This window comes from Trachemys scripta, chromosome 2, assembly GCF_013100865.1.
Source record: "Trachemys scripta elegans isolate TJP31775 chromosome 2, CAS_Tse_1.0, whole genome shotgun sequence".
NCBI classification, from domain to species: Eukaryota; Metazoa; Chordata; order Testudines; family Emydidae; genus Trachemys; species Trachemys scripta.
In genome coordinates, this window is record NC_048299.1 from 110595925 (window position 1) to 110618487 (window position 22563).

The 22563-nt window shown below is 41.6% G+C and overlaps 1 protein-coding gene across 1 annotated transcript; it reads left to right on the forward strand.

Moving 5' to 3' along the window:
- Positions 1-1097: 1097 nt before the first annotated feature.
- On the forward strand, positions 1098-20801 carry LOC117871743 (nuclear receptor subfamily 4 group A member 3-like). The gene is made up of 5 exons (XM_034759507.1): positions 1098-1588; positions 7729-8621; positions 11205-11334; positions 12285-12457; positions 20598-20801. The coding sequence occupies exons 2-5, from the start codon at positions 7731-7733 to the stop codon at positions 20799-20801; spliced, it is 1398 nt and encodes a 465-aa protein (XP_034615398.1). The 5' UTR covers positions 1098-1588; positions 7729-7730.
- The last annotated feature ends 1762 nt before the right edge of the window (positions 20802-22563 follow it).

A 22563-nucleotide genomic window follows, 5' to 3' on the forward strand; every position in this document is an offset into this window, starting at 1 on the left:
CTCTAAATAGCAAGCCAACCCATGTCTCCTTCTTCAGATCACAACTGCACCCCTCCGTCCGGAGAGGAAAAGCAAGAAAACCAGCTCCACAGGACTGAGTGCAGAAACCCATTTAGTTCCCAGGAACTGTGTAATGTAGACACCAGAGAAGGAGGATCGTGAATCCAGCCTAAACAAAGTGAAAGTGCAATCGGCGTTTCTTCTTTCACTCCTTCCTCGTCCCTGTATGTGTGTGTGAGCAGCAGCCGCAGCTGTTTCATTCACATTTGTATTTTCTATGCAGTTTGCAATGTCCAGCTCTTATTTGTTTGAACGGTGCAAATTAATCCACTATATGAACAATTATTATGAGAAGAAAGTAAAGCCTCCTCCTGAGGATACCCTCATTCACATTGCGAAGACACGCGAGCAAACATAGAATCAGACAGAGCAACAATCATTTGTTACAATGGATAACTGAGAGCTCAGAGCCCAGCTAGAGCGAAAGCAAATTGAGTTACAGCTGCATGTATGATGGTGAAGTTTCCCGAAGTGACTGGTGACCGACATATGTGACCCGAGCAGAGAGACCCGGCCGGGTATAATGAGATCTTTCAGAACCTGCGCCTTGTTCCTACACATTAAAAAGTTTCCTTTTATTTTCTTCTCTTAAACAATTTTAAACATCCTCGTCCTCATCATTAATAAGCGCGGTTTACATGTCCAAAGTGCTGGCTAAACTTTACCTTATTAAATACTCTCTTATTTTGTCTGACATATAGACGATTAAGCAATGCTACTGTGCCCAGTAACAGCATAAGGCATTGCTCTAATTATTAATCCTCGCCATAGATATTATTGATACATATCTACACTGCCACTAACATTCCCGCGCCTCCTATACTCAGACCCAGCCTGTCAGCCATATCCTCCCTCTCCCCTCCTAGTAACGCCTCGCAGGTTGACAGCACTCTGAAAATTTAAGCAGAGCGTCGCAGCCAGATGCCGGCAGTGTAGGTGCGGGGCCGGGGCTTTCTCACACACGCTGTACTGTACCGAAGGAGAGACTCATAGACTCTGGGGCGGAGGGGGGGGGGGGCAGTAGCGTCAGGCTCCCATGGCGTCACTATTGACGTCTCGCATTCCAGTCGCTCTATGGAGAGGCCGCTAGGGCTCCTCTCACATAAATGACGTTCAGAGAGAGGGAGAGGGAGAGAGCAGCAGCAGAGGAGTCTCCTTCCTCTCTCCTCACACACACAGAGAAAGAGAGAGAGACCCAGAGAGAGACAGAGGCAGATCTCTATCACTGAGCCAGCGCATATAAACAAAGGCACATTGCTGCAGCTGGCTGATCATCACTCACTCTCTCACACACACGCTCCACTCCGGAGCACCACCAGCAGCAGCAGACTGCTCTCAGCTCCTGGTCTCTCAAGCTTCTGTAATCCTTTCCCATGACTCGGGATAACGCAGCCTCCAGAGATACAGCCTCCAAGAACCTCTTGGGTTTGCCTTTTATAATTTTGCCACTGGACGGAGCCTACATGCACATTTAAGGAAATAGGCATTTACAAACTAGATGTAAAGACGGAACCGCCACAGCAATCAAGTATGTATATATGAATGGGAGAGAGAGAATGTGGATGGACTTGGTAAAAGTTGTGCTGCCGGTTATATTGCTCTTGAAATGACAACTGTTTGTGATGAACATCAGTGTTACTAATCTAACATGCTGGGGGCTGTAACCTGAAACTTTTACTCCTTTCTGTCCTGGGTGGATATATATTTGTTGCTGTTTTGTTAGTCCGTACTTGAGACTTTTCCTCTCCTAAACAGGAGAGCTGGGTCTGTGGAACAGAAGCCTCAGCCGATACTAAGGTATTTCTGCTAGTTGTTGTCATGGAAATGATGCTGCCGCCGGCGGTGGGGAGTTTGCAGCTCGGGTGAAGACTGGCAGTAATTTGTCTCTTCCTTTAATTGTGCTTGGGAAATAAGTGGTTTTGTTTGTGCGAGTTAGGACTGTTTAATAGGGACGGCAGGGCAGGTTGATCTGATCTCGCTTTAGGAGAGAACAAACCAGAGGCTGCTGGAAGAGTTCGCCGAAGAGGTAATTGTTGGAATGTGGCATATTGTAATGAAATGAGGTGGGATCTTTGCTAGGCACGTCTGCCTGGCAGATGCTCCTAAGAAATTTGCACTTTTCCCTTTGGAGGTCATAAATTGTAATTACATACTATACTGACCCAGCACGTGTGTTACAGTACAGAGGAGCTGCATTTCACTCGCTGCCTTACTCGCTGTATAAATGTCTCTCTTAATAACTGCGAAGCAGCTCCTGTCTTTAAAAGAATCAATAACATTGTATAATGGGCATTCAAGTTTGGTATTTTGTGGACAGCTATTGGTCTGCAGTATCGCGATACTGCGCTGTCACGGTGGCGGTATGGATCGTCTAAACTTTAATACTTAACTAACATTGTTGAGAAGTGTTGTTTGGTTTTCACACTATTTTGAGCTAAAGGATTTAACTCCCAAAGTTTTCCCAAATGAAGGATGGAAAATGCTATTTTCGCGGGGGGCGGGGGAGGCGAGACGGGACCCTGCGAGAGTCACTTTCAAATAAATTTCGGGAATTAATCACTGGGATTCTCTCCAGCCTGCTTCACCTTATTAGCTTCTTCAATTCATTTTCTTTTTTCTCCGTGGGGACTGTTGTATATAAAATTCTTCTTGTCCCAATGCTAACACAGTGAAAGCGAGAGGCTGAGTCACAGAGAACTGCCGGGGCCGCTCAGAGATGAAATTGACTGAAGTTGCGCGCTATTTGCTGGAGTTCCATGGGTTGGTGTTATAGTTACGTAGCGATTAAATGACAAAGTAGCCGCTGCTCCACATGCAGCTGAAACTTTAATTCAGTGACACATCCCCTTCGCGGTCCCTCCCGGGGTAAAGGGAGGTTTCGAAACTCAGCTGAAGAACCACAATCACAATGGAGCATTTCACGGTTTCCTCCTCAGATTACCGGAGAGGGTGAGGGGGTGTCACTGGGGGCTGAATGTAAAGTGTAAGGAGGAAGAAAGGCGCTTTGACAAGGGTAGTTATTCCTTCCTAATTTACAGCTCCTGGCTCAGCGGCTGCAGTCCGGAGGAGTGCTGCATGTTTGAAGGCGCAAAGAGTGTCTCTAGGTAACCGGCGGCTTTGGGGGAGGAGAGGAGCCCTGGGGCGCTCAGTGCAGTGGGAGAAGCGGCCTTGCAAGGGCAGGGAGGGATGAAAAGCCCCGGGAGAAGAGGAGATGAGCAGATGAGCGTTTGACACCCCGGGCGCTTCGCAGGGAATAATGGCAAAAGTAGGCGAAAGTTCCTGGCCAGGACTCGCGCTAATACATACAAGGGCTGTGGGGGAGGGGGTCTCTCCTGACACGGGCGGCGATGTTAGTGTATCCCCGCCGACATGCAAAGCCTCCCCTCTGATATGCAGATGTTGACTTCAAGAATAAGCGTGAAAAAGCCAAACCAGGTAAGAGATGAGCCATCACAAAGCACCAGGGGGAGAGGAGAGAGGGCAGAAGAGAGGACGCAAAGGCGGCGGGGCCTTCGGGGGACAGGAGAAAGGCAGTTGGTTTTAGGGCTGCAGTCGCTGAATGAGAGGGGGGTTGTCAGTAAGGTCCGAGGACAGCAAACGTGGTGGATCCCTTCAGGTACTGAATATGATCGGAAGAGGGAAAGGAACTTCTTTAAAATGGTGTCGTTATTGGATGCCCGCCCCGTTGGGGGGGTCTCCTACCCCAGGCTAGATTAAAGCATCGCTTTTATATAGTATGCGAGGGGCTCTGCAAGCCCGAGGCAGAGCTCTGTGGCAGGTCGAGAACAGAAGCTGGCATTGGTGATCTAGGTTTGGGGGCTGATGCCCGGGATTCCTCCACCCCCTTGGGGAGAGAGCGAGCGCCGACCCTTCGGGGACTGCACAGAGAAGGCAAGCTTGGGGTGTAAGAAATCCTTTCAGTTCACAGCAAGAGTCTGCCTACCTTGGACATAACTGTCCTCTGGCTTGGATCCACCCGGATTTAAACTTCCTGCTGGCCCCCGAAAATGCCCGCACACGTGGGACAAAAGGGCCAAGCAATTTAGAGGGAAAGTTGCTAAACATTTTCCACAGCGCCCTTCTCTGTGCGTTTTCGCTGGGCGAAAGGAGCCTGCTTTCTTGGCTTTACTCCCAATCCGATCCCGATATTGCCATAACATTGCTATTGAAAAAAGTGTGTAAACTTCCTTTCCATGGCATCTCCCGACTCTTCCCCGGGTGTCCTGAGCGAGAGAGAAGGGGGGATGGCAGCTTTAGGGCTGGAGTTTTTCTAACCTCTAGGGGAAAGGCTGCGACCTGCTTTCTGAGGAACACGAGAAGCCCCTCGCCAGTTTGGGGGGAGCTGGGGATGGGCATTTGTCTCTCCCTTCCCAGTTCCCACGTTTAACGCGTTGTTACCCCAGGCTGCAGGTGGCCGAGGTGTGGCTTTCCCTTCAGAACCTGCCTCCCATCCCCGGCTCTGCGGTTTGTTTTCAGTCCCACGGCGTCATTTCAGCCCGGGTCTCCGAGTCCCTGGCAGTCGCCGTGCCTGGCTGCTGGTCTCAGCCGCGATCGGGTGCAGACCACGTTGTGACTCCCGACCTCTCTCTTTCCCTGCTGTGTGACAGAGCCCGGTTCGGAAGAGCGCCCCACGCTGAGTCCCGGCTCCAAACCCGGCCCCGCAGACCGGTCCCAGCCAGCCCGCATTCCGCCTCCTCCTGCAGCCTCCGCCGTCCAGACAACCAGCCCCACCATTCAGCGAGCAAGATACCCTCCAGGTAACAGACGCTTCCTGGGCGAGCGAGCACACAGGGGCTGGGGGCCCACTGCCCGCTCAGATTCCTAATACTGCGCATTCAGCCCCTAAGTCCACGGTGTAAATGCAGAGTCGCTCCTTTGAAGTCAGTGGAGTTATTCTGGGTTTACACTGGGGGAACAGAGAGCAAAATTCAGACAATTGGCTTCTCCCAGCAACCTGGAATTAGTGGAATCGGTGTGAGAATAAAGTCTCCTGCCAATACGCCGAGCTTCTTTTGCAAATGCTATCAATAGTTTTAATATTTTCAAACTTGTAGGGCCAAATTTCGCTCTTGCAAATGCCATTTCGCTTTGAACAGCGCGCAAGGAGTTTACCTTCGAGCAAAATTTGGTCCCCGATTTAATTTCATAGTCATTCAGAGACTGTATTTAATAAAACTTTTACTGTTATGACTGAATCCATAGGAATTAAAAGTCCCTAACCAACAATGTGTAAAAATTGAAAGAGAAAATTGCAAGCAAGTGGGTGGGATATTGCTGTGAACATTATTAACTCCTATTCTCATGTAACAGTCTCACAAAGATTTCAGAAAGGTTAGTGCCTCTGAAATGTTCCTAACCAGATTTTGTATTTATTTATCTTGGTCTTGGTAATACATCGTTTTAAAATGTGGCTCGTGATTATTTTAAGCACCTTTTGTTAAGAAATAATAATTATTAAATTATCACGTTATTATTTATTTTCAAGGAAAACTAATCCCAGTGCTTAAAGTAGAAAGAAAAAACAGGAGTTAGAACTAGTCAGTAGATCACACTGGGAATCAGTATAGTAAGAGGAGTTCTGCAGATCTGAATAGATCCTTACCTTAATTCTTTCCTCCTCCTTTTCTTCAAATAGGGTTTGATGCAGATTTCTATTCCCTTATAGCAAATTTAGCATAATAGTTTCTTAAAGTGAAATAGCCATGTTCTATTCAGTAGTGTAGGTAGTCTTGCTGAAGAGAAGAGGAACAGCAGGTCATCTCTTATCAGCTCCTGCTCCTATTCAGCACAGACAGAAAATCCTTCTCCCTCACAAGATTCTGTGTCAACATGTCAATTTGTGACATTATTTATCTGCTTGTTAAACTGCATTTCTCAATGAATTTTCATTGGAGGTGTATGAAAGAAGTTTCATTTCCTTTTACTCTATTAACATATAATCAACATATTTAGGAAAACCAGTTGTTTAACTTCCCTGTTTGATAATATCACAAGTTGACACTGAGTTTTCTTTCTTAATTTGTGTTAGTTCAATTGTGTATATGCCTCCAGAGACTGGCAGGCACATTTTAGAAATAAAAATAAATAAGATTTTTGAGGTAAGATTTATGAAGATTTTGTCCTATTTTTAAATATGCATATATATATAATATTTGGATATATAAATAAAAGTAGTCTTCAAAGACTCATGTTAGGAAAAAAAAGCAGTAATTTTCTCCCACATTTTTACAAAGGTCCTTGAAAACTTGAAATTGCTGGTCTTTCTTCTGACATGAAAATACAATAATTAAAATCTGTTCTTAATTTAAATGTGTTTCTCTACAAATTAGGAATTCAAAGTTTATTTAATAGAAATTAATTTGATTATTGTGTGAGAGTTTCTTGTAAATGTTTTAAGAAACCAAAGTAAAGGGTCTTCTTAAAATATCCAGGAAGAACAGCTATCTTTAAACTTTAGAAATGTTTGTATGTATCATTTATCCAATGCCTCTGGAATATGAATTATACTGGTTATAAAAAGATAAACTAGGCCTAATTTTGAAATATATTTCCTCCAAGGGTAATAATACTTCTTTACTTTCTCAGGTTTTTCATGTGAAAGCATTTCCACTAACTAATAATAAGATGTATATTTTGTTAAAGTGAAACTCAATGACTGTCTTTAGCTTTGATTGCAAATATTGAAACCTGTAGTGCTTAAGCAGGCAAACCTCATAAAGATTGTTGTATTGGGTCTGTAATGTCCTATGAGCAATAAAGCGAAGAATGAAGAAGTGGAAAATAAAGAAAGAAATCAACTCTTTGTGTTACTAGAGTCATCATTTTAGCTATGAGTGAACTGGATTTACTTTCATGATGCAATGAAAAAAAAATACAGGATTAGTATCAACCTCAGCCTAGATCTCCTATAACAATCAGGACAGAAATACAGTGCACTTTTGCCTTTACATTTTTAAAAATGTTAGGGTCTATTGTGCCATCTTTTTTTAGCAGTCCTCCCTTTAATGGGGAGTTCTTCTTAAAAGCTGATGGCAAGATATCACCCTTAATTATGATCTGATCAGAAATACTGTATGTAGACTCTAGGTCAAGTAAGAAGTATTTATCTTCACAGCTCCTCAGTAACAGATACAGTGATTTCAGTTGTGTTTTTAATGTACACTGTAGACAATGTACATATATATATGTACCTCTCTCTCTCTCTCTCTCTCTCTCTCATATAATAGAATAGACTGTGATAGTGTGTTTTTTTCGTTATGAAAATTTTATGGCATAATTGCATCTATTCATATACTGTTTTCATGCTTCTTATTTAATTCTCATTGACATCTCTGTCTATTAGGCAGCAGATCTAGGGCAGTTAGGGCCAGCTTCTGCTCTCACTTACACCAGTGTAAATTTGGGTCAACTCCAGTGATTTCAACCAATGTAACTGAGAGCAGAATGTGGCCCCATATGCATCTAATATATATTTCTTCTCAAATACTGAGTACTCAGAGGAAATTTATAACTCCCACATTCTGGCAGTGGGTGTCTAATTTTGTTCCGTGAAATGCAGGAAATAACCATAAAAGGCGAAGAGAGTTGTAAGTGATGACCCGAAGCTGCAGCCGCAGCGAGGTGGTTGTTGTTTGTTGTTGTTGCTAATGGCCCCTTTTGCCCTTGCAGATATGCCCTGTGTGCAAGCCCAGTATAGCCCTTCACCTCCTGGTTCGAGTTATGCAGCTCAGACCTACGCATATGGCTCAGAGTACAGCTCGGAGATCATGAATCCTGACTACACCAAACTGACCATGGACCTGAGCAGCACCGAGATCACTGCCACCGCCACCACCTCCCTGCCCAGCTTCAGCACCTTCATGGAGGGTTACTCTGGCAGCTATGAGCTCAAGCCCTCCTGCCTGTACCAAATGCAATCTGCTTCCTCCAGCCAGAGGCCCCTCATAAAAATGGAAGACAGCCGGCTACATAGTTACCACTCCTCACTGCCCCCCTCCACAGATGAAGGGATGCCCAGCACCTCCATGTACTTCAAGCAGTCCCCGCCTTCCACGCCCACCACCCCTGGATTCCCTTCTCACCAGGCCTCCATGTGGGACGAACCCCCACATCCGCTGCAGCCTGCACAGACCTGCATGGCCCCCAGCCACTTGATGGACTCTGCCCCTATGAAGACTGTGCCCACCCGCTTCCCTCTCTTCCACTTCAAGCACTCGCCACCCCACACGCCTGCAGCTGGTGCCCACATGTGCTATGACCCTGCTGCCCTAAGCCTGCCTCTGGGATCTGACAGACCCACTGCCGGTCAAGCCACTATGGAGAACCATCCTTATGGGCTTCCCCTGGCCAAAAGAGCAGCCGCCTTAGCCTTCTCGCCACTGGGCCTCAATGCAGCCACTTCCAGCCTGTTGGGCGAGAGCAGTGGCAGCAGCAGTGGCCTGCCTTCCCCGCCCAGCAGGAGCTCCTCATCTGGAGAAGGCACTTGCGCTGTGTGCGGGGACAATGCTGCCTGCCAACACTATGGGGTACGGACGTGCGAGGGGTGTAAGGGCTTCTTTAAGGTGAGAACCACATATACTTACATACACATGCCAACCCCCATCCCAAGTCATCCCCACACCATTCACGCTAACCATTGACTGCTTCGGGTGTTGTTATGTTGATCAGTTCACCCAGCAAATTTAGGATGATTCTGTGAGCAAAGTATATATTAGAGTAAAAACACACCATCTAGGTAGTCTAGTGAGGGAAGGTAGACACCAGCTGACTATTCATACAAAGCCAAATCATATCCTCCAGAGGATGTAGTGTAGGGATTGGGCTAGTTCTCAGACAGAATCTCAGGGCATGGCTACACGGTATGTTAGTCTGCACCAAAGGAGTGTAAATTCTAGTGCACGATAGTATGTCATGCACTAACTGGCCTGTGGGACCTTGCTGCCATGCACTAAAGTTCCCTAGTGTGCATTAATGTAATCCCAGCCATTTCAAAAAGTACTAAGAATGCATACTATGGGACAGTTAGTGGGCGCCAGCAGAGTCCGCATGTGCCAGTCAATGTGCAGCATGTTAGGGTGCACTCGAATTTACACTGCTCTGGTGTGGACTAACACACTGTGTAGACAAGGCCTCAGTCAGCTGAATCAATGGAGCTAACCTGATGTACACCAGCCTAGTGTCTGGCCCATAATGTCTTTCCGTAGAGTGCAGGGCAACTGTTTCAGGAGCTTCTCTTGAAATAAATCTAGCTGCATTTATTTTGCTGTCAACAAACTGGACTTTACTGAGTCATTCAGACTAATTAAATATTTTTAAAACAAGGCATGAAATACAGACATCCTGATAGTCACCCGATAATTCAGCTAGCAGTAACAGTGAAAAGTGTAATCTCCCTCCATAGGGTAATACAAAGAAATGTAGATTTAAGGACATGCCAAGGAGGCAATTGAGTCAATGTATGTTATAAAACAGAACATTTGTCATGCTAGGAAGTTGCTGCTTGACTACAACTATTTAGTTTAGAAACCAGTGCATTCTGATCTGTGAAAGGTATTAAGTAGTGCAATGACTAAGCACTATATAGTGCCTCAATATTAGCTATGAGACTAACTGAGAAGGTTCTGGGGACAGGTAATACATAATGCATTTACTACAAAGAAACTTTCTGCTTATTCTTTCTGGGTTTATGTATATTTTTTGTTTGCTTTTTAATGCTAGGTTTTAGTATTTGTTTTTGTTTTTTACAGATCGTATGTAAGGTTTCAGTTTACTCTTACAAATGGCATGTTTAAATTTAGAGCTTGGGGTAGATTTTAGGGTTTGATTTATTAGTGTCATGGTTGAAGATTTGATTTAGTCAATTTCTTTCTGTAAAGATCAGAGACCTGCGCCTGTTGAAGTTAATGGGAGTTTTTGCATTGGCTTTGATAGGAGCCAATGTTTAAAGCATTTTTTTTATTGCACTTACTACTAGTAACATTACTCAATGATAATACTTTTATAATATGGTAAAAATACACATCTCTATTAAAACTCTTAGTTGTTTAAACATAATTAGAATAGGTACCAAAAATCATCTGGGAAAAGTAGCTATTAAGTTCCTGCTCCTGTGGAAGTCAATAGCAAAACTGTTGTGAATTTATATGGGAGCAGGATTGGGCCCTAAATTTACAAAATGATTTTCCAGTTCTAAGATGCAATCTGTAGTTTAAGTGGTGAATGATTTCATGTGTTTCTTATTTTTATTACTTTTAATCTTGTTTTATAATTTCACAGTAATTATGAGTTTTATTGTTGTTGCTCTTAAGACTTTGCTATTAAATGCTCATCTGTGGTGAAATTGAATTATTTATTGAAATAGCATCGATTTTAAATATTAAAACACATTACACTGTTTGTACAATATCTGCTTTATTCTTTTTCTAGTCTTAACTTATTTTTATAAAATCTGAATTATTTGATAGTTTTCAAAATTATTTGTTAGAATATAAGTAGGATTTTAAAAATAAATTGGCCAGCATCCTCGCCAAACATTTGTTTTATAGCTAAGCAAGTGTCACTACAATATAGCTCCATTCATTTTCTCCAAAATAAGTTATTTGTCCATGAGAGTTAGCTAAATTGTGAAAGGTTTGGGGTTTTTTTGGTTTGGTTTGGTTTTTGTAGTTTTGATTTCATCTGTACTGATTTTAATGGCAAGCAAAACCAGTTATTGTGATATTTGACTAACAACAGCGATAGCAAGAGAAGTACATACCAGATCATTTTGATTCTATTTTAATAAGGTCAGTAATAATCAGGGGAATGAACCAAGTAGAAAATTGTTCCCAAAGGGATATTAAAAGCGGAGATAATCTAATCCCCAAAGGTAGATGCGATGACCTGGTAATTTCAGATATGATTTTATCATTCAAAGTTGGCTGTCTCCTGAGACTTGCTTCAGAACAATCCTAGACAATTTTCATTGTCAGCAGCTAACACCAATAAAACTGTTTTTCCTGCAGGCTAGTGTGTTAGGAAATTAATTTTATCTAATTATACAAATTGCACTGTCGCTTTTCACATTGTAATTAAAATACATCTTGTCAGGTCCTAGCTCATTCAAGAAACTATGAGTTGACTATTTCTGTGTTGCATTTTCTCAGAGAACAGTTCAGAAAAATGCAAAATATGTTTGTTTGGCAAATAAAAACTGTCCAGTGGATAAGAGACGTCGTAACAGATGCCAGTACTGCCGCTTTCAGAAGTGTCTCAGTGTCGGCATGGTTAAAGAAGGTAAGGAACATGAGCTATCATAAATACAAATATCTGAATATTAAATTTACTTATGTTAAAATATATAGATTTAATTTTTATGAGAAATTTTATAATGTTAGGCTTTCTAGTTTACTTACCCCCAAAGTGTGGTTATATGCAATATATGTAAGTTTTTTTGTTTGTTTTTTTCTTCAGGCATTAGGTTTATAATATCTAGATTCTTTGGAACCACAGGTTCAAGAACAGCAAGGTCATCAGAGAAAGATTTTTTCCCAGTGACCCTGGCCAAAGTTTCTCCTCCCTTTCCTGCTGTACAGTGTGCTGTACTGCAATTGGCTGCCACCTCATAGAGGGGCTGCATTACTTTGTGTCCTGTGTACCTTTACATAGGGTGCTGGTCTGTTCCCAGGGAATTAAATATAAGGTTTGCCATTGATTGTAATGGAGCCAGGATTGAATCCATAGGCCCCAATCCTGCAAATGCTTAAGTATGTGAGTAGTCCCACTGATGGGAGTACTCACATGAGTAAGCATTTTCAGGATTAGGCCCATAGCATGTGAAGTGTTTTAAGGAAGCTAAGAATTCTTCAGTAAGAAGGCTTAAATGTACATTATTAGTATTATTATTAGAGTTTGTATTTGTGTATGTGTGTGTGTGTGTAAAAAACATACAGGGATAGAACTGGGGTTACATAAAAAGGGTGCGGTTCAAATGTAACATTGCTGGCTACAAGTCTGAGCTTCACACTGTTTTATAATATTCACTTATATTCTGCAATTAAGGATGGCAGTGATCTATCTATCTATCTATCTATCTATCTATCTATCTATCTATCTATCTATCTAAATGGAAAAATATTATGTTTTTTGCTGGACTAATCATAATTAAGAACTAACCTGGTGCTTATTTGTGGTTGTAGCTTTTTGGTGATGTCTTTGTGGACTGATTTTTGTTCTTCTTTAATCAGTTGTCCGTACTGATAGCCTGAAAGGGAGAAGAGGTCGGCTGCCTTCCAAACCAAAGAGCCCTTTACAGCAGGAACCTTCCCAGCCCTCCCCACCTTCTCCTCCAATCAGTATGATGAATGCCCTGGTCCGCGCTTTAACTGACTCCACACCCCGAGAGCCTGATTATTCCAGAGTATGTTTTATGATTTTTTGCATAGAAATAATTACTAAATTGTATTTTTTAAAATTTAACAATCAGTACATTGAAATGAAAGAAAACTGTACAATTTAGATAAAGTAATAACTGACCCAGTGCCCTATCCCTGGTGTGTCGACAGTGACTTAAATGGAGTTACACTGGAAATTAATTTTAGCCTCTATCAGTTGTGATACAGAGTTTAAGACACAAGACTATCTGCAGTACACCCCACAGGTGTGCTAAAGCAAGTATGCATAGGTAAATAGGGCACTGATCCCGCAACAGACTGTGCGCAGAGCCCCATTGACTTCAACAGGACTCAGGGCAGGCTCCGGGATGTGCGCCTATTCAGTCAGTTGTGGGATTGGGGCCTTAATTTCCAGTTTGGAAAACCTAACTGCTTTTTTCATATTCAGATAGATGGGTTATGAGAAGTTATACCTGGTTGTTGAAACAAATAGGCATCCGGTTCTACTCCAGTTAAAATCAATGGGAGTTTCGCCATTGTTTTCAGTGGGAGCAGGATTAGACCATTGCATAATGCAGCATGAATCTTAGGTTTAAGGAATAAATTATAATGATACTGATCTTTGTAATGTGCTTTGAGACCTACTGATGAAAAGCACTGTATAAGAGCTACGTGGTATTATTATTATTTTATTTATTATTTATTAATCCAAGTTTGTCGAATAGTTCTTTAAATCAAACTGAAAAAAATAATTGAACAAGCAAAGAATTCTCATATATTGTAGTTTTTTTGTAACCTTATTTTTAAATATTTATTTTATTTAAATATTGATGAGATATTTTGTTATCTATTGCAGAAAATAGGCTATAGCACACCTGCAATTATTAAATATGGTATTGAAATTCCAAAACAAGGAAAGAAAAAAATACATATGTGGAAAATCATGAACAAATCCCTTTATCTTTATTAAATTTTACTAAATATGAGACTGGTTTGACTTTATGTATATTTATATATATATATATATTGATAACCTTTCTATTTATTTGTAATTATATTGACATGCTTTAATAATTATAGGCACATTATAGATGCTTTTCTACAGGCTAATCTATAGTTACCTATAGATTTTTATTTTTTTTTTTGCTATGTTTATTAAGCACCCAGTTTATATTTTTGTCTGATGATTTTTAATGGGAGAATGCATTAGGTATATTTTCATTTATTTTAACTTTCCCAAAACACATTAGGGCCTGAATCTTCAAACATTTATGCATGTGAGTAATGTTACTGATGTACATAGTCCTACTGAATTAAATGGAATTACTTATGTGAGTAAAGTTACCCAGATGTCTATATGCAGGATTGAGCCCCTGGATGTATACTGATAGATGTATAGCTTTTTGACATTGACAAAAATCCAATGAAAATTGTGTATTTTTATGTGATTTTTTTTTTTTTAGCCTACTGTGACTATTTCACTTCATACAAAAATAGTGCATAGATCTAAGTGGTTAATATTTTTTATGATTGTGTACAGTTTCATTGGAAGCCTAAGGAAAACTGCATTGTTGATGTTGAATTAGTTTATGCTTCATAACTAAAAGATTCTATTGTGTCTGATTGGTTGTTGGTAGGATTTGGCACCCTAATTTTACTGTAGAGTAAAATATAATAGTTGGTAGTGCTTAGTAGTGAAAACCTCTTTTTAAGCCTTCTAACATAAATTAATGAATCACATCTTTGTAAATTTTCTGCATATTTTTAAGGGATTAAAGTGAACAAAATGAAAACTGTACATCAACTGATATTAGTGGGATGGTATATGTAGTAAAAACATGTACTTACAAAACCACTTTCATGAATTCTGTTGCTGAGCAGAGTAATTATAGGTGTGTTCAGTAAGATTCTGCAATGCATTGCATGCGGGTGGACCCTATGCCTGGATGGAGGGGAACCCACACACAATACATTGCAGGAATGGGGCCTTAATTTTTCAAATTTCTAGCATACTGTAATCTAATAATATTGTCTTGCCTGCCATAAGAAAATAGTAATATAAACCTCAATACAGGATTTGTAAAAAAAAAAAAAAAAAAAAAAGAATCAGTACATTGAACAAAGAAAATCCAAATAATTGTATAACCCTGGAATATCAAAACAAATCTTGACAGGTATCAGAGTAGCAGCCGTGTTAGTCTGTATCCGCAAAAAGAACAGGAGTACTTGTGGCACCTTAGAGAATAAATTTGTTAGTCTCTAAAACAAATCTTATTTCTATTCAGAACATTGCTACTCTTCATTTCAGAGTTGGTTTTAATTTATCAGTCCACAGTAACAGAATATTTAGATATTTAGTTTCAGAAACAATTACTACGAAGATTGTTTTATAACTTATTAAAGGCCAAGGGCCATATTCTGTCTCACACCTGTTTCACTGTTGTGATTCCATGAAGTTCAGACTTGTACTGTGTAAGTGAGAAGAGAATCAAGCCCCAAATCTTGCACTCCTCATTCCGGCAGCATTCCCATCAACTTCAGTAAGAATTCTGGCTGATTAAGGGTAGTGTAGGGCAGTAATCTGTATTTATAATAAAACTTGCTGTATTTATAGAGGCCAGAAATTAAGCAAATGCCAGGGTCACAATGCAAAAACAGGAGCTGCACTAAGAGTATCATTGCTCCTCCCCTTGAAATCTAAAGAAGCCTCCTCCATGTTTTTGTAAATATGCAAGCTCCAGGAGGTCTGACATAAGCAGGAAGGGGTGGAACAGGGGTGTATGACCACTTTGCACAGCATCAGACTTTCATATCCTACATAAAATAATGCTGCTGTACACAGGAGCTCTTCTTGGGGAAAATCTTCGCAGCAACCATAGGTAGGGTTCCCTGGATAGCTCCGTTCATAAAGGAGCCATGTCCTGGGGGCCAGGGGAAGGTCTCCTCTTCTGTCTTTCTCCCAAAGTGCCTCCAGTTTTGTGGTGCTGTCTCATGTAGTGCAGGGTGTTCCCCCTTCTCTCTAATGGCCTGTTGACTAAGGCCAGGCCTGCTAGTTGTTTTGTGCAGGAGTGAGGTAAACACCAGCCCCTTCCCATGGGGTGATCATTGGGTTTTCCCAGTGCAGGGAATGATTTGTGCGTAATCCAGCACTGTAGAATTTGGCCTCAGTTGGTTTCCTCATCTATTTTTGGTAAAATGTGAGCCTTTCTAGCAATGAATGACATACTCTAGCAGTGACTAACAGTTCAAAGGCAGGAAATACAATTTCTGTCATTCTGCTTATCATGCTCCTATGGGCTGGATCGAGCTACTAGAATTAGCAAAACAAATCTAAGAAATATGTAGAGTTATTAAACATACATTCAATTGAATAAACCTGCTTCTATAATGTAACAGAAATGTTCACGTTAGAGTTAGAAAATAGTAACATTCTGTGTTGCTGCTGCCATTATAGGTCAATTTAATGTGTTCAAGGAGTGCTTTAAAAATACTGGGCCAGATTTATCCCTATTGACTTCAGATGAGCTACACATGGGATGACTTCAGAGCATTATATTTTTTTTCTTTTTGCTGATTTCTGTGGCTCAGAGCATGTCCTGCCTCAGAAATACCTGTGGAAGGGGGAGGAAATTTCCTCAAATCATTCTGTTTGCTCTTCATGGAATGAATGTGCCATAGTTCAACCCCTGCACAACCAAGCAGGTCTCCCTAGGGCCAAGCAGATCCTGGGGTTTTGCATCTCCTCCACATTGGCTCTGGGGTTCCCTGGCCGTGGCTGTCTACAGAGCCCCATTAAATGGGGGCTCCACAATATGGAGCGCTGCAGAAAAGTTAATACAGCCTGGAGGTATATTACCTCTTCCAAACAATTTGTGTGGGGCTGGTGGGTGCTTGCCCTCTCCCAAATCAGGTCTACCTGTTCCCTGCCCCACACCCATCCCCTCACATTGTGTGGATATAGGGGGTACCACAAAAGTTGCTACCCTCCAAAATTTCTGCATGGGATGGGAGGATCCACACAGAGAGGGTCCCCTGCGTGCAAAGGCCTTGGAGTCAGGATCTGACCTTGGGGGAGGAGAGATGTTTTACTTACCCAATAACCAAGACAAAGAACATCCAAAAATGCATGCTGTCATGCAGCACTTTGGAGGGACTTGGCTGCCAGCGTATTTGAGTGCAGCCAGATTTCTCAGGAGTCTAGAATAACTGCCCAGGTCAATCCCCCCCGCCCCCATTTTGCCTTTGGGAATTTGTGGAGGTTGTTCAGTTGCACTGGAGCCTTCTTATTTTCTAATCACTTGTGGCCTCACCATGTAACCTACTAAACAGTATCCTGCTATATGGCCAAAATTTTAGGTAGATGTACATTGTTGTTTATGTTGGACAGATGAGTTTTGTAATAACTAGCAAACAGGCTGACAGCACGCAGGAGTTAGATGGCATGCCCAGAGGTGGTATGCCCCCATGGCACCAGATAGCCACCACCCCGCCTCTGCACAGTCTGAGTAGCATGTAAAACAGGAGTCTGGGAACTGACGGTCTGTGCAGCATGTGCTCCTTGAATTCCAGTGTCACATACGAGCAAGATTAATTTGGCCTGCTAACCCTGGAGCAAATCCAAATCCCAGCACCCAGTCTGAGTATCTAGGCCAAGTACTAGGCAGATGCACAGGGGACCAGTGGTAGTGGTGGTGAAATCCTCCTCCTGGCCCTCTCCAGGCCATGGAGAAGCTCCATAGCCACTCCACAAAGGTTATTGCTTCCAATGGCTTGAATAGCCGCTTGTGCACCCCCGCCCCTCTTCATGGGGGGAGGACCAAAGACTTGTGTAACAATGCAATGTGCATGCGCTGCATAGCCCCCGTCCTCTCCCCAGCCCTGCATCTTCCTGTTTGGAGTGGAACTGCACTGGTTCAGTGTCATGTGACCCGCCATAGTTGCAGGGGCAGGATTTTTCCCCATATAAACTTCAGCAGAGGAATCACATGTGCTTTTATCACTGGGGGAAGCAATGGGAGCAGAGGATAAGAAATAGTCCTGCAGCTAATGCAGGGTTGAGCAGACAGGAATTACTTAGCGCCAGCAGAGATACCTCAGATGTCGCCAGAGTTATGTAGGGTTTCCAGTGTCACTTCTTGTGTATCTCCCACCTATCCATGATTCTGAGACCATTCATCCTACTCATTCTACACCAGCAGGGAGCCTGCTTCCCTTAGGGGAGTATGTAGTGGACAAGAGCTACCCACTCCAGGGTTCCTCTTTGCACCATCCACCCTCTCTCCTCCACAGAGGAAGAGCTTGGGGATTCAGTAACAACCTCAATCAGATCTGCTGGGGCGGTGAGGTGGCAGTAGTAGGGGCTCCAAAGTCCCCAGAAACATTTCTGTTGTCACTGAGGGAGACTGGGGGTCTTTCCCCTCCCACCTTATCCCCCCTTGATCATGTTATCAGCGGACTCTTCAGGTCAATGGGCTCTGTCTCTAGCTGCCAGTTGAGAGTGCTTTTTGAAGAGCAGCTCTCCATCAACTGTGGAGATCTTTTGGTGGGGTGCCCAGGGAGATACTGTTTGCACTAAATCCCTCCCAGAAATTACTCCGAAGGGCCTACTGGAGAGAAAGTTGTTACAGCCATGGAGTAAATTCCAAGTCCATTTCTCCCCACTCAGGAAACCAGCACTTCTCAGACACAGAAATCGGCTGGGCCACACCACTCTGGCTGTGCTCTGTCACGGAGAGAGTAGGGCCAGGCTTAGACCCTGGGCATAAGATTTGAATTCAGAAGTGACAGGGATCCAGTAGCGAGGAAGTTGGAAGTGATAGCGGGAAAGGAGCTGCAGTCTGTTGGCAGTTCATGGGGAAGTTAAGGAAGCTGGGGCTGTTGGAAGGATTGGTCGTGTCAACAAGATGATACATTCTTTACCTAAACCTAAAAATTGTTCAGTTCAGATGATGAGGTCATTTTGGCCAGTTATTTTACTTGGAACCAATTTTTTATTTAAATGGATTGTTGCTGCGTGTGTCCGATAACAAAAAAGATTTATCCCACATGCCTCTTGCATGGTGAGATAGTGATTTGAGAGGCTCTGGAGGAAATCTGCATTTACAATACATTGAGCCAAATTCATCAATGGGAAATTTAAAAATTGTGATATGTTAAATAGAATTCTTATATCCTTCCAGTTTTAAAAGTTATCCTAGCCACCAGATTTCTGGTTTTGTTGACTAACAGCATATGGATGAAGGCCAATTTTGGTCATTTATAAAATGCCTGAGTTCTATAAATTAGGGCTGTTAAGCATTAATAGAATACCATTTATTTAAATATTTTTGGATATTTTCTACATTTTCAAATATACTGATTTCACTTACAACACAGAATACAAAGTGTACAGTGCTCACTTTATATTTATTTTTTATTACAAATATTTGCACTGTAAAAAACAAAAGAAATAGTATTTTTCAATTCACCTAATACAAGTACTGCAGTGCAATCTCTTTATCATGAAAGTTGAACTAACAAATATAGAATTATGTACAAAAAACCCTGCATTCAAAAATAAAACAATGTAAAACTTTAGAGCCTACAAGTCCACTCAGTCCTACTTCTTGTTCAGCCAATTGCTCAGATAAACAAGTTTGTTTACATTTGCAGGAGATAATGCTGCCCACTTCTTGTTTACAATGTCACCTGAAAGTGAGAACAGGAGGTCACATGGCACTGTTGTAGCCGGTGTCGCAAGATATTTATGCACCAAATGTGCTAAAGACTCATATGTCCCTTCCTGTTTCAACCACCATTCCAGAGGACATGCATCCATGCTGATAATGGGTTTTGCTCAATAACGATCCAAAGCTGTGCGGATCAACACGTTCATTTTCATCATCTGAGTCAGACGCCGCCAGCATCAGGCTGATTTTCTTTTTTGGTGGTTTGGATTCTGTAGTTTCTGCATCAGAGTCTTACTCTTTTAAGATTTCTGAAAGCATGTGCCACACCTCGTCCCTCTCAGATTTTGGAAGGCACTTCAGATTCTCACATTGGTATCTTCTTTGCATTTTGACAAATTTGCAGTGAAAGTGTTCTTAAAATGAACAACATGTGCTAGGTCATCATCCAAGACTGCTGTAACATGAAATATAAGGCAGAATACGGGTAAAACAGCAGGGGACATACAATTCTCCCCCTAGGAGTTCAGTCACAAATTTAATTAATGCATTATTCTTTTAACGAGCGTCATCAGCATGGAAGCATGTCCTCTGGAACAATGGCCGAAGCATGAAGAGGCATATGAATCTTTAGCACATCTGGCACGTAAATACCTTGCGACGCCAGCTACAGCAGTGCCATGCGAACACCTGTTCTCACTTTCAGGTGACATTGTAATTAAGAAGTGGGCAGCATTATCTCCTGTAAATGTAAACAAACTTGTTTCTCATAATGATTGGCTGAACAAGAAGTAGGACTGAGTGGACTTGTAGGCTCTAAAGTTTTACATTGGTTTGTTTTTGAGTGCAGTTATATAACAAAAAAACCTACATTTTTTAACTTGCACTTTCATGATAAAGAGATTGATCTCCGGTACTTGTATGAGGTGAATTGAAAAATACTATTTCTTTTGTTTTTTTCAGGGCAAATATTTGTAAAAAATAATATAAAGCGAGCACTGTACACTTTGTATTTTGTATTGTAATTGAAATTGATATATTTGAAAATGTAGACAAACAGCCAAAATATTTAATAAATTTCAAATGGTATGCTATTGCTTAACAGTGCGATTAATCACGATTATTTTTTATCGTGATTAATTTTTTTGAGTTAATCGCGTGAGTTAACTGCGATTAATTGATAGTCCTACTATAAATGCATATAGTTACAGATATTCGAGCTACCTATATTAAAAGTAAAACCCATATGTACAAGAGCTACCTATATTAAAAGTAAAACACACACACACACACACACATACCCTTGCGCGCACAGACACACACACACACGTATATAGGTATTACATTCATATTTAACTGCTTAGTATCCATTGGATAAAATAACCTACTGTCTTTGCTGTTGAGGGACTCACTGGAAAAACACTGTTGAGCAGACAGCATTGTATGTATTGTGGCATTCTTTAAAAACGCATAATATTACTTTCTGTGGCTTTCATTTTAGTACTGTTCCACTGACCAGGCTGCCGCAGGCACAGATGCAGAACATGTACAACAGTTCTATAATCTTCTGACTGCCTCCATTGACATATCCAGGGGCTGGGCGGAAAAAATTCCAGGATTTACTGATCTCCCAAAGGAAGATCAGACGTTACTCATAGAATCAGCTTTTTTGGAGCTGTTTGTACTAAGACTCTCCATCAGGTAATTACTTGTGATTGAAAATAATCCCATATTAAATTGATGTGAAAAACTGTGAATTTCAACTTTTTTTTTTTAAAGGATAAGTAGAGCGATAGCTTTACTTTTGTCATTTGTGAAAACAGCCAAAAACAAACAGCAACAAAAGACACAAAATACTGTGTTCAATTTTCAGAGTAGCAGCCGTGTTAGTCTGTATCCGCAAAAAGAACAGGAGTACTTGTGGCACCTTAGAGACTAACAAATTTATTAGAGCATAAGCTTTCGTGGACTACAGCCCACTTCTTCGGATGCATATATCTGTTCTGACATCATTCAGTAGAGTGAAAATATGGCGGCAAAAACCCTTGTCTGCCAGAGAGGGTTAATGAACCCTCTGGTACTCTGATGATGTCTTTGTTCTTTCATTCATGCTGTACTGTCTTTGGCTGCTAATAGGCTATCTGCAGCCCAATCCCATTTCAGATACACTGGCCTTGACAGTCATTGTAGACATTGGTTTATTGGTGATCTGTGTGCAACAAAGCAGTGGGTGCAATAAAAGATATTACCTTACCCACCTTGTCTCTCAGATTGAGCAAGGCAAGATGGCACTAGAAGCTAGGGCAGGGGCAGAAAGTTGAGCAAGAAGCAGGATGCTGAGAATGACAGACACACAACAGAGAAAAACAAATGTTAAAGATGCAGAAATTGATGTGATAACCCAGGTATTTACTCCACATCATGATGAGCTATAAAGGTGCCAAGTCCCAAAGAATGTCCATGGCCCACAAGCACAAGCTGTAAAGGCAGATCCTGAGAAAGATGAACAGAGTTGGGCGCTATGGCAAGCAGGCTTAGGACCTAAGAAAAATGGAGGGATCTGTGCAGAAGATCCGAGGATAATATTAATTAGATAACTTCACAAAGGTGTCATGACAGAGGTGGATCCTGCAGAGGGATTTAAAGATGGAGAAGGTGCACTTTGCACTGAATGGGGTGGGGTCCTGTGGGAACAATAGTATGTGGCCATGTAATTAAAGACTATCATAATGCTCACACATAAGGGAGCCGAATTAACATTGCACAGCCAATCTTAATGCTGCTGTCTCCAAACTTTTGAGTGTTTCGCATTTTTTGATATTTACATACATATGTAAAATCAAATACACCAACCGTTCATATTAGAACCCCCTCTCCCCCTTTGAAAAAAGAAGCATTTCTATATTATCTTCATTTATCATGAGAGAAGGACATTTTAACTTGGCAACTCTGGTATGGTGCCGGTAGTTTTTCAATAATCTAAGTGCATTTAAGGTGAGCAGTTCATTTATGTACCTACTGAATAACATTGTGCCTGAATGGGTGGATGGAAAATAGGAAACTCTGAGATTTAGATGGAAAAGGATAAAATGTGTTAACATTTGCTCACACAGTGCACCTACTAATATTCTAATACATTTGGAATAGAAAGTCACTGTTTAAAAGTATTTTGATGCATGTGATAGCAGTGAGTTTTTGTTAAAAACTGTGATTTTTAAAAAAATCCAACATTAAATTCACCCAGATGAGTGGGTTTTATAATGTGAAATCACATGTCAAATAATTTCCTGAGCCATTTCTCTTACTTTTGCAGCCCCTGTGGTAGGGAAAATGTGACGATGCACAGCTCCTGGAGGTAGGGGGCCTGAAACAGGCCAAGTCCTCTGAAAGCCAACAGGACCACAGAGTAGTAGCTCTGGCTATACACTTTAACAGGGTGCAAAATATAATCCCTCCTACAGGAAATG